This window comes from Myiozetetes cayanensis, unplaced genomic scaffold (genome assembly GCF_022539395.1).
Source record: "Myiozetetes cayanensis isolate MyiCay16 unplaced genomic scaffold, myiCay2020 scf27, whole genome shotgun sequence".
NCBI classification, from domain to species: Eukaryota; Metazoa; Chordata; class Aves; order Passeriformes; family Tyrannidae; genus Myiozetetes; species Myiozetetes cayanensis.
The window spans coordinates 6,008,898-6,024,549 of record NW_026087488.1 but is presented as its reverse complement, the minus strand read 5'-3'; the positions used below and the strand labels follow the sequence as shown (position 1 = coordinate 6,024,549).

Below are 15,652 nucleotides of genomic sequence, written 5' to 3'. Positions count from 1 at the left end.
GGCAGAGCTGAGAGCGCAGGGTGAGCAGGGCAGGCTCAGCAGTGAGTGCCGGGGGCCCTCTTCAGGCCTCGGCTGGGAAAGAAAGAATAATAATCAATAATAATTAAAAGGAAAAAAAAAAAAAAAAAAAAAAAAGGCTTTTCCAGGAGAAATTCCAGCCCCGGGCAGCCAGGGAAGGGCACACGGCTCCGCACACCTGCAGGGCTGTGAACACCCCCAGCCCTCCGTGCACCTTCATTTTCCACCCCGCAGCCCCCACTGACGAGCCTGGCCAGACCCAGTCCTGGGGAAACCACGGAATCCCGGGATGATCTGCCTGGCTGCGGTGCCCCGGGCTCTGCTGAGCCAGGCGGAGGGGCCGGGGAGGGAACCCCGGCGGGGTTCGGGAGCGCTGGGAGCGGGCACAGGAGCCATCCCGGCCCTTCCGCTGGCGGCAGGAAGCAGGAAGGGAGCGGGCAGGGCCGGGTACCCGCGCAGGGATGGAGGGTGGGCTGGGACACTCATCCAGGAGCTCTTGGACAGGGATGGGGATGGGGATGGGGAGGATACCCCCGTCCGGGGATGGGGCTCCCCCCGCCCGCCGAGCCGTCCCCGAGCAGGAGCCGCTGGCTCAGCCGCGGCGATGCTCCCGTGCGAGATTTGGGGATGCTGGACCCTAAAAGGACCCTAAACACCCCCCGTAACCACCCGTCCCTGACACAGCCTGCCCGGCTTCTCCCCAGCTCCAGGGGCAGGCACGGGCCAGGGCAGGACATGGCTCAGTCAGTGTTGGACTTGGTGATCTTAGATGTCTTTTCCAACCTTAATGATCCCACTCTGCTCCGCAGGTCTCTCCCGCCCCCGTGGCTGTGGACATGGTGGTCCTGCGGGCTGGGCTCTGCCCTGGTCTTACCGAAGAGATGATCCAGCTGCTCAGGGCCAATGGCATCAGGACGGGTAATGGGGTGGCATCGGGGTCTCGGGTTGGGGAACATCATCCCCTGCACATTTGGTGTGCCCACATCATCCCACGTCCTGGAAGGGTGGTGTTGGTGGAATATCCCTCCATGTCCTCCTTGCTGGATGTCTTCTGCATCCCCCTGGGTGGGTATAACGATCCAGGACTTCTCCATAGGAGCATGGGAGTCTAAGGACATGGTTAAGATCCCTGCAGAGGCTTTTTGAAGGTTGATCAATTATGGCTTTTCTAAGGTATTTTGGGAGGATTTGTGCAGTTTTCCCTCTGACAAAAGCCCAAGTTCCTCCCACACTGCACCCTGGGCACCTCCTGCCCTTGGAGGGGAAGGAAAAGGTGGTACTGGCCAGCTCTTGAGCAAAACAAGGAGAATTTTTAGCAGCAAATCTCCCTGATCTGTTTTGCAAGAAACAATTTGTTTTGTGATGGGTGATGGGGCCATCTCAGAGAAAAAACTCAAATGTGGGATATCCTGCTCCTCCACTTGCAGTGTTGGCAGAGGGCACAGACACTTCCAGTGTTCTTGGTCTGACCAGGTTTGGCTTCCAACCTCTTGTCCCTCATGTTGTTTGCAGTGGTGGACTTTGTGTCATCAGACCTGGAGGATGTTGCCCAGAAGTGTTCCCTGTCTTACAAGGCGCTGGTCGCAGTGAGACGTGTGCTCCTGGCGCAGTTCTCTGCCTTCCCTGCCAACGGAGCAGACCTGTACGAGGAGCTCAAGAGCTCCACAGCCATCCTGCCCACTGGGAGCCCAAGGTGGGTACATCACCCTTTTCCCCGGGGCTGGGCTTGCTGCACAAGGCCCTGGTTGCCAGCACAGGCTTCGAGGTTCAGTGTGGCGATGCCCTGAGCGGGGTTGGTGGTGTCCACGCCACGTCCAGGGGCTTGTCTGGGTTTGGGAAGGGGACTCTAGGGACAAGTGCCTGGGCACTGCTGCTTCCTGATACCCCTGCTGTTCTGGCTGAAGGGGTGTTGGTAATCCCACCTTGTGCTCCACTCTAGCCTGGACCAGCTGCTGGACTCTGGGCTGTACACGGGGGAAGTGACGGAGCTCATGGGAGCACCGGGCAGTGGGAAGACACAGGTGAGTGGGATGGAGGAGCGGGAAGAGGACAGGTGGGATGAGGATGATGCCTGGCTGATGTGTCCCTGTCCCTCCAGGTGTGCCTGGGCATTGCAGCCAGTGTGTCTCTCAGCCTCAAGCAGCACGTCGTGTTTCTCGACTCCACGGGGGGTTTCACTGCCTCCCGTCTCTACCAGATGCTGCAAGCCCAGACAGAGGATGAGGAAGAGCAGGCAAGTTCCTCTGGAGCTGGCCCCTTTGTTTGCACTAAAACTGCTTGCAGGCAACCCCCAAGGTTTGTCTGTCCAGCTCTGCCTTTGTCCTCATGGTCTTTTTTGGGTCCATGCTCTTCCTCCCATGGCCAATGGGTGCTGTGCTCAGGACAGAAACTGCTCTTTGTTGTTTTCCTTGGGAAAAGGGGAGGACTTGCCATACTCACACACACTTTTGCTCCCTGAGCTCAATCCAGGTTACTTCTTCCATCTGCAGTATGGACAATGGTGTTCATGGGGTGGAGGCAAACGTGGAAGAAAAAGGGCTCTGTGTCATGGTGTGAATGCAAAGAGCTGGTGGCAGCTGGGGCAGAGGGAATATGACAAGTCCTGGAGGGGGTGAGGCCATTGGTGATGCCACTTTGTGCCACAGCTGGAGGCTCTGCAGCGGATCCAGGTGGTCCGTGTGTTCGACGTCTATGAACTGCTGAGCGCCTTGCAGGAGCTGCGGGATCGCCTCTCCCAGCAGGTATGAGGGGGGATCTGGGCCCCTCTCCCCTCCCCAGAGCTGCAGGGAGGGCAGCAAGGTGTGCCTGGCAAGTGACTCCAGATCACCTGGTGCATTTGAGCCTCTGTGCAGCTCACAACCTCCAGAACTGCTGGGTTTGTAACTCCACATGGCACATGGTCCCTCCTTTCAGGTCGTGAGCTCCACGGGGCCTCTCAAGATCGTGGTGATCGACTCGGTGTCAGCTGTGATTTACCCACTGCTGGGTGGCAGGCAGTCAGAGGGTGAGCTGTGCTCTTAGGGTGTGCCAGGAGGCTGCAGAGCTCTCTGCTTGTCCTCAAGAGCATCTTCCTCCCAGGTGTGCTGTGTCTGGAGCTGGGGCTGGGACAGTGTCCTGGTTTGATCTAGTGCTCATGCAAATCTAGATGTCACCTACCTCCAAGATGCACTTTGCGGGTCAGTCCCCAAACACCCGAGTGCTTTGTCCTCCTCCAGGTTTGGCCATCATGATGCAGCTGTCTCGGGAGCTGAAGACACTGGCCAGGGAGTTCAGCCTTGCTGTTGTGGTGAGTGTTGCTGCACTTTGTCCTTTATGTGTTGGTGTGTGCTGTGAGCCATGGAGAGGCTTTGGAGCCCTTGGAAGAGGACACCCCACTCCCAGCTAAGCAGGAGCAAGAGGTTTGTACCCCACATTGCTCTGTGTCTCTGCAGCCCACAGATGTCTTATTTCAGTGAGGTGTGGAGCAAGGCCAGGGCTGGTTTGCTGCCTCCTGCTATTGCTGTGCTCAGCCAACACGGCATTCTCTGCATTGAGCAAGGCAGGGAGATTGAAAGGTTGTTTGTGTTTATTTTTGATACAACACCGTTCATTTAAGGGGCTGGCCAGCCTCCTGGGTAACCTCTTAATTACCTTGGAGGAGCTGCAGGGCATTGCATCATCCTAAGGGAGCTGGGGACTGGAAGGGGCCCTGCTCCAGTTTCCCCAGCTCTTGGCCGAGCAATTGCATTTGCCAATGCAGCCAGACAGGTTACTGGGACCACAATTAACGTGTCTGAACTGGGAAGGCCACAACAGAGAGTGGTGGCCTGCTGAGCCTGGCACTGGAAGGCACCAAGATAGTCCTGCCCTTTGTTCTGATAAAGTGACAAGGAGGTGCCTGGAAGGACACTTGGAGGCTCCAAGTTAAACTCCCTGGGTGGCTTCAGCACCAGGAGTGATGCAGCCTGCAGACACAAGCAAGCTCCTGCCCGAGTGCCTGTCTGGGCCAGCTGTCTGGGCTGTGTTTAGAGGGGATGGCACAGCTGTGCCGAGAAGGAAGGCTCAGACTGGCCGTGATCTCCAGTGTTTCATTCCACCGAGTGCTTTTCCCAGGCACTGATAAGCCTGTTTGTGCTACAGGTGACCAACCAGGTGACAAGGGACAGCAGCACTGGCTCACTGAAGCCAGCCCTTGGCCGCTCCTGGAGTTTCGTGCCCAGCACTCGGGTGCTGCTGGAGAGCAAAGAAGGCGGCGGGGACAAAGGCCCGACACAGCGAGTGGCTGTCCTGGCAAAGTCACCCCGCCAGGTGAGGCTCCCTGGGCTGGGAATGGAGGAGCAGCTGTGGGACTCGGCCCTGACTTTGGAGCAGAGGGTCAGGCAGGATCCAGCCTCGCTGGGTGAGCCATGGCAGTGGGAGAGGAGCTCCTGCAGCCTGCCTGTACACTGTGGGAGAGAGGAGCATCCCAGCAGCCTGAGCTTGTATTTATGGGCATGTTAAATGGGTGGCACCGCTTCCAGTGCAGGTCACCGTGTTCCTCATGCTTGTCTCGCTCTCCTGATGGTGTGTGGGTCCCATGGAAATGGCTCCTACACCTGCAGAGGGGACTTTGGCTTAACTCCTGCCTGTGCCTAAGCCTCCCAGCTCCAAGCCTCCTCTGCTGCCTGATCCAAACAGGTTTGGATGTGGTGGTGTGCTGGGCAGGGAAATCCACCCTGGATTTGCTAAATAATGGTGTGTCTGGGGATGTCTCAGAGCAATATGTTCTTTCTTTGCTAAATTGCATTGTCTATTTGTGTTCAGCAGACCAAGTTAAAATGGGGGCACCAGCAGACAGAAATGCACAGGGACTGGGGATTTCTGGCTCTGGGGCAGGTGATGGAGTGATGTAGAGTCCCAGCAGTGTGAGGTTAAGCTTCTCTCTGTTTCTCCTTGCAGCCAACAGGGTTACAGGTGGAGCTGGACATTGGAAATGGTGATATGCCAGAGCCGAGCCCTGTGACACCCACACAGGGGCTCTGATGTGATGGAAAAGCAAATGTCAAGGTCCAAGAGAGCTGCACAAAAGCAGGCAAGCACACTGAGGGTTTTGCAGACTGACTCTGAGGGTCCTACAGCCGTGGACCAACGGGAAGAACCTCTTGTTCTTCTGCCTTGGGGGAGAAACTGAGCGTGGGGTTCCCCAGAGACCTCCGTGCTCAGCAGGTGCTGCCTGCAGTGGCTGTGCTGTGTGGGCAGCACAACAGCAAGCTCCTGTCCTCTACTGCAGGCTTGTCTTCACCCTGTCCTCAGGTGTTGGCTGGGGACCAGCTGGCTTGTTCCTGCACAAGCCCACAGCTCCCTGTGGTGGGTTTGTTTCCCCCCATGACTCGCTGCCCTCTGGGCCTGGAGCTCTGATTGTCCTTGGGCAGCTCACAGTGGTCTTGGTTCAGAAATAAAAGGAAAAAGCTGTTGCACACTGTGGTCGTTGAGAGCTGGAATTCAATTAGAGGTGACTGCTGAGAACTTAATTAAAATGTGGAGGGTTAGTCCCCAGCAGGACTGGGTTGGGATAGGCTGGAGTGGGACAGACTGGGATGGGAAAGGCTGCTGGTGAGCAGGGACATAATCGAGTGCTTGCTCTGACCTTCTCCCCAGAGTAACACCAGGCCTTGTGGGGAGCTGCTGATGTGTTTGGGGCAGTGCTGTGCTGCATAAAGACTTGCTGATAAGTGATGGAAGTTCTGATCTGGATGAGCTGGGACTGATGAGCTCTGGCTGACACCAGCTGGCCCTGCCTGATGCTCAAGGACCTATTCAGTTGCATGTGGTGATGTTTGAAATAATCTCTCCTTTCTCCAACTGCTCTTGCTTGCTCTGGGCAACGTCCTGGGCACTTGTGTGGTGCTGGGGAGGAGACAGGAGGCTGGGATGTGATCCCAGATGTCTCAGACACCCTCATCCTCTGCATAATAAGAGACCTCCCTAGTAGGTGAGCTGAGACATGGTTGTACTTCAAGGCTGCTGATGTTGAATTTGGGGGCTGGGACTAATGCAAGGCATGTTCATTAAACTAATAACACAGCAGCACAGCTCCTGGAGCCTTCTAGTGCTGCACTGGACAAAGAGGAGTTTGATTTAGCCAGAATTTGGGTGTTAATTTCTCCAGAGTAGGCATTGTGCTCTTGAGCAAATAGCTGCTGTGGGGAAGGGGCAGTTTACAGGGATATGTGAACACACATTTTGGTTTCCCAAGAGGCAGCACCAGGTCTCAGCATGGATTTTTGTTTGAAACATCTGTCAGAGTTGTGTTTTCTGTGAAACTCAGCTCTTGGTGCTCCCAGGGCTGTGGTTTAGGGGGCAGGCCCCACCTCCTCCATCGTGGCCACCCAGCCACTGCAGCTCCGTGTGCGTGGCCGTGGGAAAGGCCACGATCCCAGCAGGTCCTGCTGAGGAGGGGAACGTGCCAAAGCAACATGAGCTGAGCCATTAAATACATAATTTTTACTGAAAACTTTTTTAAAGTTGTGCATTTATTTGTGTTTCTGGGCTTTCCAAGCTCAGGAGGGGAGGTTGGCCCCAGGGATTGCAGCTGCTGGCTGGAGGATGGTTTTTCTGTGCTGATGAGGCTGGTCCTTACAAGCAGAAATTTAGCTTGGTGCATCTCTTGGAGCTGTGAATAAAGAGCTGGTGCATGCAAATTTCAACCAAAACTCTGTGCTACTATTTTATCTCTCTGTCTGTGGTTATTTAGAGGAAGCAAAGCTCTCAGGGTGGGGAGTGCGAAGCAGAGAAGAGCCAAATAGGATTATATTTGAATGAAGAGGGTTTTCTGGATGTTCCTTTCCCCTAACTAGCAGGAGGATGAGAAGAGGAACAACCCACTTTGAACCCTCATCAGGCTCAGCATGAGACCAGCCATGTGCCCAGCATGCATCTTTCCTGTGACCCCTAGGAAATGACAAAAGAAACTCTGCTCTTGCAGTCAGTCACCGGGGAGTCATGGGGTGGTGATTCAACAGGGACATGGTCAGTCTGTCTGGAAAGGTGAGGATGTGAAGTCTGGGCTCCTCCAAAGCTTCCCATCCCGGCTTTCATAGGCACAGTCATGACCAGGGGGGATTTTCTCTCCTTGGCAATCAGCTAATTGCAGCTGTGGGAGCTTTATGCTCTCTTGGGAAACAGCTGGATAGGTGGAGGAGTTGGGGGACAGTGAGTTATGAGGTCTGGCTGAGTTTGATGTGGCAGCTCCTCCTCTCCCTGTGCTGCCGAGGTCACAGGGATGTCCTGAATTTCTGGCTGCGTTGCTGCTGTGGGTGCTGGTTATTGCTTGGTGTGGGGACACCAGAAGGGCTCAGGCTATGGCAATCTATTACCCGATCTGGAATAGCTTGACTTCTTACTCAAGCTCATTTGCCCTAAATTTGCATAGTAATTTTAGGCCAAAAAGAGTTCCTGACCTCAATGTCCTGATTCAGCCTTTCTCCTCCATGCTCAGACGGGCACTTCTGCCACCCTGTAAGGCAGAGCTTGGGATGTCCCCACTTCTTGCCCCTTCCCCTTGCTAAAAACAGCTGGGAAAGCACTGGAAAGGCTTGGAGCAGGGCAATGAAACCCATCCAGGGCAGATAGGGCACCTCTCGCCCCAAGCAGCAGGGATGCCTTTTGGCACTAAGGGCTTATTTGCCCTTGGTATGTATAAAACATGCATGTAAGTGTGTGTTCATACATATTGTGTGCATATTTGTGTGTATGTACATGTCTGTGTCTATCTCTGCATGGGTGTGCCTCAGGATGAGAGGACACGGTCTCAAACCTGCACCAGGGGAGGTTCAGGTTGGAGATTAGGAGGAATTTCTTCTCTGGAAGGGTACATTCCAGACATTGGTATGGGCTGCCCAGAGAGGTGATGGAGTCACCTTTCCGTTTAAGGACAGACTGCACTTGGCTCTCAGTGCCGTGTTCTTGTTGACAAGGTGGGGTTGGGTCCCAGGTTGGACTTGATGGTCATTTCCGGCCCCATTGATTCTGTGATCTGTCCGAATATACCCACTTCCCGTGCAACGCAGCCAAGCCCCCGCAGGGACACCCCCGAAGCGCAGGAGACCCCGCCGTGTCCCCCCCTATTTCCCCACCAGCCCCGCCGGGGTCTCGAACCCGCGGCCCCCGGAGCGGCCGCGCGGCGCGCTGCCCTCCCGGCCGGCAGGGGGCGCCGCCGAGTCCTCCGCGCCGCCAGGGGCGGTGCTGCCCCGCCCGGCCCATGGCGGCCGCTCCGCCCGCCCGGCCCCGCGGGCAGTTGCCATAGCGCCGCCGCCGCCGAGCGCGGGCACCGGCACCGGGAGCGGGATTCGGATTGGGATCGGGATTGGAACCAGGACCGCCTGCCCCAGGCCCCTCGCCCCGCCCCACCGCCCGCTCGGGACGCGGCTCTGCGGGAGGCAGGTGAGGCGGTTGGGGCGCTGCCGGTGTTTGGGGGCTGCGGGGCTTGGGGGTGGGAGATGTGAGGCGCTGAGGGGGTGGGAGATGTGAGGCGCTGAGGGGCTGCAGGTTTGTGTGTGTGTGTGTGTGTGTGTGTGTGTGTGTGAGGCTTTGAGAGCGCTGCCATGATTTGGGGGTTGGGGAGGCTTGCCAAGGTTTGGGGGTGTGGGGCTTTAGTGGGGCTGCGTGTGCGTAGGTGTGTGAGGTTTTGGGGGAGCTACCAGGTTTGGGGGTGTGGGGCACTGGAGGATTGTCAGGGTTTTGGGGGCTGCCAAGAGGCAGTGGAGTTGCCCCTGGGGGTTATCCAGGGACTGTGGGGTGAGGAAAAGCCTCTGGACTGGGGTGTTGGCAAGTGTGGGGGGACATGGGGCAGGAGGGTCTGCCAGGAATTGGGGGGGGGGAATGAGGATGCTCAGGCCTGGACAGGCACCGGGGCAGGGAGAGGCTGTAGCACGTGGGTTTTAGTTTTGGGGAGATGGGGTAAAGGGGCTCCCTCACAGGGAGTGCTTAAAGGGTTTCCCTAATGAGGGCGAGTGGGACTCTGGTGCAGCCTCTTTTGTTTAAAAAGTGGCATTGAGCAAGTCATCCCTTTTCCGAGTTGTGCTCCCAAGGACACTCTGGGGTTTGGTAGGTTGTTCTGCTCGAATTGCTGTGAGAGCTGAGGAATTCTGGTTAAGCACCAGCCTTCTGTAGAGCTCTTAGTTGAAATGGTTATCTCTTTGCATCTTAGCACGTCTAAAGTGTAATTTGGTGTCAAGGACCCAAGTTATTTTCTTCTCTGCCCCCTTTTTGCTCAAACTTGAAGGGGGGGGTACAGCAAAGTGCAAGTTGAGCAAGCCCTTCCTTTGCCACAGAGAGCAAAAGGAGTTCAGAAAATAAAAGTACTCGAGTGTCCTTCAGAGCAGTTTGTTCCTGTAAGCAGGTCAAGGTGTTTCCTGTGGGGAAAGTATTGACTCATCGTCCCATCGGTTCCTTAGCGGTGTTTCAGGTGAGTGCAGGTTAATAAAGGCCAGCTCTGCAGTGAGAACACGCAACACGGTCCTGTCCGAGCCTCCTCACACCAGGGACTTGACAAAAAGGCTGAGGATGGACTGTGTGATAAATAACCAGTTGCACTCCAGAGTTTCACCTGTTTTCAGACACTGCAAGGACGGCCAGGTACTGTAGAGCCAAGTATAACATTAAAGGCAGATAGGAGAGGGTTAGTTTTATGGCTCTTTGGTTAAGCTGTGCCCAGGGTAATGTTTAATTGGGTGAGGCAGAAAGGGTTTATTTCTGTTTCATTTGAGCTCACTTCCTGTTCCCTGACACACAGCGAGTCTTCCGTGGGGAGCACAGGACGTGGTCTTGGGTTTGGAGAACTGTTTCACAGCAGGGGAGAGACTTGGGGCAGTTTTCTGTTGTTTCTAACCTGGTTATGGAATTGTGAAAGCTCTTAATGGATCTACAGAAAAGCTTTTCTAGCTCTCCATGTCATCAGGATGGGGAATGACAGGTGCATTACAAGTTGGCATTTCATTGTGTTCAAACTGTAGTGGGTTGCATTTCAAAGCTCTGAAGCTCACATTTTAAGAGAAATGCTCATTTAAGCATACACATGATTATATAACCAAAGAGTTTTAACCCTTTGTCTTTCCACTGTGAGCTCATTTTTCCAGAGCTGAGAAGTGGAGCAGGAAGCTGTGAGCTTTAAGTTTTTCTTACAAATCCCAGATCCTTGGGTTTCCCTACCTCCTCTCATCCAGTACTGAATCTCCTTAACACGTGTATGTCCACAGTGATGGGGAGGGGGATCTTGTAGTCATTCTTTGTAATCAGAATTGATTTTGGCTGGCACACTTGGGTTTAATGAAACCAAACCATCACCTTGGGCTGTTGTGTTTCCCATTCTGGGCAGTTCTCTCTGGTGCTGGGAGTCCTGGAGCAGAGTTACCTGCCTCCACCTGTGTCTGCAGATCCACTCAGCTGTAGCAACTGAACTCTTAATGAAAAGCTGATTGCCTTGACAGTGGTGTTAATGGGTTAGTTCTTAATTGCTCAAGTTTTTGCTGGATTGGATTAGTTTTAAAGCCATCATTTAAGTACTGTGTTTAATTGTAGGATAGGAAATGTAGGCTGCCTCTCAGTGAGGCTCAGTCTTTCTCCTTGGCAGGTACATGTGATTGGGCCCCTAAAATGAGACCTGAATGCAATACTCTGCAAGGAGAGTAGAAAGGAATAGTAGAGATGATTTTTTTTGTGGTGTTGGTGCTCACTAGTTGAGTTTATGACTGAAATCTGCTTTCCTTTCTTCAGGTCTTCAGTTTTCTCTTTATTGTGGTTGACTTCAGTGTGGGTTTGTGTTGTTTTGTTTGCTTGTTTGTTTGTTGAATCGTGCAATTTTCGCTTGCTGTTGTGCAACTTTGTACCGTGGTTTGTTGTTAATAACAACTGAGATTGTCAGCTCTTCAGTCAGGCTGGGGCATGATTTGAGCTGACCTCCTAGTTCTGCCTATGAAGGGTCATTAAACATGTGCTTTGGACTTTGAGCCAGTTTTTGCCTGGTGGAAGGGAGAAAGCAGATTTCCAGGGTCTGCTCTGGTGTTCCTGTATCTGTACCTGGCTCTGGCTCGTTGAGAGTGCAGTGGAGCTTGGCAGGCTGTGTCTGACCCAGGTCTGCAGCTTTGTGTGCTCAAGTCTAGCCAGGTAAAATGCTCTCCTCACCTGGGGTGTGTTGGCTTCATGTGATACATGCAGGAAAAATTGTATTTAATTAGGGTTAGGCTGCTTTCCTGTCCCTGAGGGAAAGAATGTGTTTTCACACTCTAGCTTACACAAATGTAAGCCATAGAATCTCTGAATGGATTGGGCTGGAAGGGGCCTTAAAGATCACCCAGTTCTAATTAAAGATCACCCACCTCCAACTCTTCTCTAAACCCCATGACCAGTCCTGAGGGATGCAGAGCCTGATCCAAAGATAAGAAAATCAGCAAGTACCTTGAACTAAGTACTTGGTGCTTAATAAACACGTTGCAGGCAGGAGGATAATGTGAGATGCAGATAAGTGTGGGTTCACGTCCCTTTTTTGGACACAAATGTGTGTGACCTGCTGCTGAGCAGGGAAAAGAGGACCTGTGGGTGCCTGATAGTCAAACTGAGGGAACTCAGTCCTGCCCTCTGGTCTGAGCTCTGCCTACAAGCCCAGCCTGGCTTTAAGTTACCTGGATGTTGCTGTCAGGCTGGGCTGGGCTGGCTGGTTGAGTCTGGATTGAACTCTGGGGGCAGTGGTGCAGCCAGGACCACGTGAGGTCTGCGCTGCTGTTCCTTGCCTGTGCTTTGTGCTCTGCACTTCCATGGCCTCCCGTGGTGCCGGTGTTTCCCCAGCCCTCCCCTGCCTGGCTCCTGCTCCCCTAATTCCAGTCATTAGCCTCGACATCACCTGCCTGTGGCTCCTCATATCAAGCCTGTTTTCCTCCCCTTTAACTGTCATGAACCAGAAGCCAGAAGTCAGCAGTGTGAGCTTCCATCCCCTGGCTCTCAGGGAGCGTGGAATGCTTTGCAGGGGTGAATAAGTGTCATCTCTGTTTCACAGGTGGGAGAATCCCGACACTGCTGAGCTGATGTCAGGACCAGGACTACTCTGCATGCCAAGGCTTCCAACCCCCTGATGGTATGTGCCTCCAAAGCCAATTATTCAGTCTTCAACAAGGTTGAAAAGTCATCATTTTGGTTAAGAAACCAAGAGTGTGACTGTCAGATCAAGAGTTCACATTTTGTATTGGGTTTTCCGTTCTTTCTCAGCCAGTTTCCCCAGAACTGAGTGGGCTCATTCTAACCTCTGAAAGGCCTTTTGGCTTGTTAAATTTATGTTCCCATAAGGGAATTTCTTTAAAAAGAAGTGTTGTTTTCTGAGATGCTGTTTATTCTTCTCAGTGTCTGTAAAATTTACAAATTCTTCCCGTTAATTGCTCTTGAGGTTTTCACTTTACTCCAAAATATTAATCAGGCTTTTTTCTCTAATGCCTTCTGGCTCCTCTACCAAATAGTCTCGGAATAGGAATTTCCACATTTTATTTCAGTGAAGACTGAAATACTAATTTAACATCAGCTTTTTCTTAATGCTGCCACCTTTTTATTTACATTCAGAAGGTTGTGGGATGTGCTTGTAAATCTATACTTAAGCAGCACATGCTTTGAATCTTTTAGTTTAGGCTGATGTTAAGTGTGATTTTAAACAGGCAAATTTAAAATACTCTCTTTTGGGAGTAGCTTGTGTCATAGTAACCTCTGTTGCAGAAGGACAGTACCTTTGGGCATTTTACACGTGGATGATTTCAAAGTGCGGTGCCACAGGTGGCACCACTGAATCCCCGCACCAGCTTGGCTTTTCCCCAAATGAGTCAGAAACCCGTGGAAGTCCAGACTGAAGCTGGATGTGACACCACTCCTTTGCTGATGTCAGAATACCTTGCTCAGAGAGAAGTGACTGCTGGCATCTGTGCGTGGCTCCCACAGGTCCTTCACCCTCGGGTGAGTCACTCCCCCAGCGCTGTGTTTGAGGACACTCTCCACCAGGTTGCATCATGTGTTGATAAGTTTCTTTCCATGGATATGTTGCTGTTCCCTAAGCCTGTGCCTGAGCCGTGGTTATTCGGGAAACTGCCCAGCAGTGCCGCTCCTGGGCATGGAGGGTGATGAGCAGCAAGGTAGTGCTCTGCTCTGGTTTGGTGTTAAAATAATCGTGGCTGGGCTGGAACCACAAGTGGCACTGCTGCTCTGAGGCACTGAGGAATTCGTGCTCCATAGGATTGCCTTGGAATTTGTTTTATACATATCTTGAAAAGTAGCTTTGATTCATCTGCTGGCATAGATTTCTTTGTGAACACTTGGATCTGATAATCTGGAGGACGAACAGGTTTCAAAAATGGCAAATTAATGGTTAAAAGAAGGGAAACGTTTCTCTGTTTAGATTAACAAAATAACTTTTCTTATTGAATCCCTGAGCCTCTTCCTATATGTGCCCAGGACTGTGGGCTAGCAGCAGAGAGGGATAAAATGTCAAGCTTGATAGATTGTTGGAGCTGGTTTTTGGTAGTTAAACAATAATGAAGCTGTTGTGTGCTTGCAGGGAAACACTGTGCTCTGTGTGCAGACTGCGGCCTGGAGAAAGTTCCAATTGTTCCAGAGAAGGGAGAGTTCTAAAATGCAGCTTCTGTGGCTGGTGGCACAGCTGCCCAAATCCCTGCCTGTCTTGAGGCCCTTGCACAAGCATTGCAGAGTAGTTTGGAAACAGTTTATTTTTCGGATTCCAAATGAAGCGTGGATTGCAAAGTCCCTCTTGACTGTATAATCAAAAAAGTTGAAATCGAAGCTGGTGTTTGTGCAGGGAGTGATTCATGCTCTGGGAGCTCAGGGCACAGGTTTCTGCCAGTCAGAGGCTGAGAGTTTGCATAATTCATCCCTTCTGTTCCTCGGATGGAAAGGTTTATCAGTTGTTGCAGGGGATCCTTGTCAGCTCAGTCAAACCCCGCCTGTCGCTGTGCAAAGGGCTCTGGGGTAGGAGGAACAAGATCCTGTGTCTTATGCAGAAGAGAAACAAGAGGGAGCTGTAGCAGGTATTTAATAAAAATAAAGCCCAGGACCTCTCAGCCTCCTTTTTGACAAACTATTTCTCTCTATTCCCGCTGTTTATTTATACTTCTTGTTACCTGCTCCTCCGACTTCAACACAAATCACAGATGGATTTTTGCAATGGAAGTACTGAAGTCAAGAATGTCACTGTGAGTGAAGGAAGGAATTCCTGAAAAGAATTGAAATATGCTGTTCAGCTCTCTGCTGGGCTTCAGGGGTGACTTACAGTGCCTATGAGGTGAGCACAGAGAGTGCAATTGGAATTCAGAGCACCAGTAAATGACTACTTGTGTATGGGAAAATAACACGTTTAATGACAAAGTACTTTCAGCATTTTTCTATGTGCCTGTGCCTGCCTTCAGGGACATCTTCAGTCTGCAAATGGCTTTATCTGATGGTCCTGAACAGGTGCTGATACCATCTCTGAAGTCTGTGGGTGAAAACCTCTTTCAAGGTTTAAAATGTGTGTATTTTGGAGATAACACACAGCACCTTTCACCAAGTTCCACCGTTTTGGTTTGTTCCCCTCTTGCTTCCTATCAGGGTTTTCAGACAATGCGTTCAACTGCATATAATGGAGCCTTTTCATCCAAGGGAATGTAGGCCAAACCCCAGCCTGGTTCATGAAAGGCTTCACTCTGTCTGAGGGAAGTAAGATGATTGTTCTTGGAAAGAGGCCTTGTCTCTCTGTCTGTGCTGCTCTGCCCAAAGCCAAAGTCACTTGGTAAGACATTGTTCTGGAGGCCTGAGTTTGCTTTTTTACTTCTGGATGTGGCTCTTAATAACACCAGCTAATGCTTTCATTGCTCTGGCAGGAATAACAGATGCAGGCTCGAAATTAAATCTGTGTTATGTGGTAGAATTTCCTAAAAATTCCCCTAGTAAAAGCAAACGTGAAGAAAAGGTATCAGCTATTACTGTCTACTGTATACTTGCCTGATCAGCTTTAGTCCTTGATTATGGAGGAAACAGTTTATAAATATTTATTGAACTTTCTGAACTTGTGAGTAAAAGGGAATTTTTACAATCCACAAAAGATTTGAAATCTAAAATCTTTGCTGCCTTCCTCAGACCTTATCTTGTCTCAAGTCCCAAGCATGTTTGTCTTATTTGTTCTGTGGTTTTATTTTACAAGGCCACATTTGTCAGTAACACTTCTTTTTCTTTTTTTTTTCAAGTTGCAGTACCCCATTAAGTAAACCCAAGCTTTTTAAGCAATATTTTGTTCTGCATGTTAAGCATAATTTTCACTGTGAACTGGGAAAGTTCAAAGTTCAAACAAATCCAACAACAAAAACCAAACCACCAAAAACCGTACTGGACTTGCATGTCTTTTGCACTTGTGTGAAATGCAAATTTGGCCTCCAAATCATCTTGTCTCATCCTTTTTATTTATACATTATGTGGTTTTTTTCTAATGTAAAGTGAAGATGCTCTGCAGAAGTGCAAGGAGGTCGCTCACTCTCAGCATTTCTTCCCAGAAGTTCCTCACTTCTGAGAGCTGTGGTAGTTCTCTGACATTACTTAATTCCATTACAAACAAAGTCCTGCTTTAAAGAAATTAAATATTAACAACGAAATATTAACT

General features: G+C 51.4%; 2 protein-coding genes across 9 annotated transcripts in view; both read left to right on the top strand.

The window, feature by feature from the left end:
• The first annotated feature begins 277 nt into the window (after window positions 1-277).
• On the top strand, window positions 278-6,657 carry RAD51D (RAD51 paralog D). Of its 3 annotated transcripts, none has more exons than XM_050321881.1 (10): window positions 278-465; window positions 828-936; window positions 1,531-1,711; window positions 1,958-2,039; window positions 2,117-2,251; window positions 2,664-2,759; window positions 2,932-3,022; window positions 3,234-3,304; window positions 4,138-4,305; window positions 4,936-6,657. In XM_050321881.1, exons 2-10 carry the CDS (start codon window positions 855-857, stop codon window positions 5,017-5,019), a joined length of 990 nt encoding a protein of 329 aa, XP_050177838.1. In that variant the 5' UTR covers window positions 278-465; window positions 828-854; the 3' UTR covers window positions 5,020-6,657. The 3 variants fall into 3 exon arrangements, with proteins under 3 accessions (XP_050177838.1, XP_050177836.1, XP_050177837.1); XM_050321879.1 differs by lacking the exon at window positions 278-465 and adding an exon at window positions 475-486; XM_050321880.1 differs by lacking the exons at window positions 278-465; window positions 828-936 and adding an exon at window positions 948-1,083.
• Window positions 6,658-8,289: 1,632 nt separating this feature from the next.
• Window positions 8,290-15,652, top strand: part of RFFL (ring finger and FYVE like domain containing E3 ubiquitin protein ligase) — a 29,132-nt gene continuing 21,769 nt past the window's right edge. The window contains exons 1-3 of one of the 6 annotated variants that reach the window (XM_050321683.1): window positions 8,290-8,418; window positions 12,026-12,103; window positions 12,730-12,963. Coding sequence is in view for 2 of the 6 variants with exons in the window: in XM_050321679.1 (XP_050177636.1) it covers window positions 13,118-13,139 (22 nt within the window). In the remaining 4 variants the exon portion in view is untranslated. Of the gene's footprint in view, window positions 8,419-9,009; window positions 9,613-12,025; window positions 12,104-12,729; window positions 12,964-12,987; window positions 13,140-15,652 lie in introns of those variants that run through there. The other 5 variants (XM_050321680.1, XM_050321681.1, XM_050321687.1 and 2 more) reach the window with 5 other exon arrangements.

Coding starts and splice junctions, on each gene's coding strand:
- RAD51D (XM_050321881.1), top strand. CDS start 855: ATGGTGGTCCTGCGGGCTGGGCTCTGCCCTGGTCTTACCGAAGAGATG. Junction 3,023..3,233: donor GGGTGGCAGGCAGTCAGAGG/GTGAGCTGTGCT, acceptor GTCCTCCTCCAG/GTTTGGCCATCATGATGCAG. Junction 3,305..4,137: donor AGTTCAGCCTTGCTGTTGTG/GTGAGTGTTGCT, acceptor TTTGTGCTACAG/GTGACCAACCAGGTGACAAG.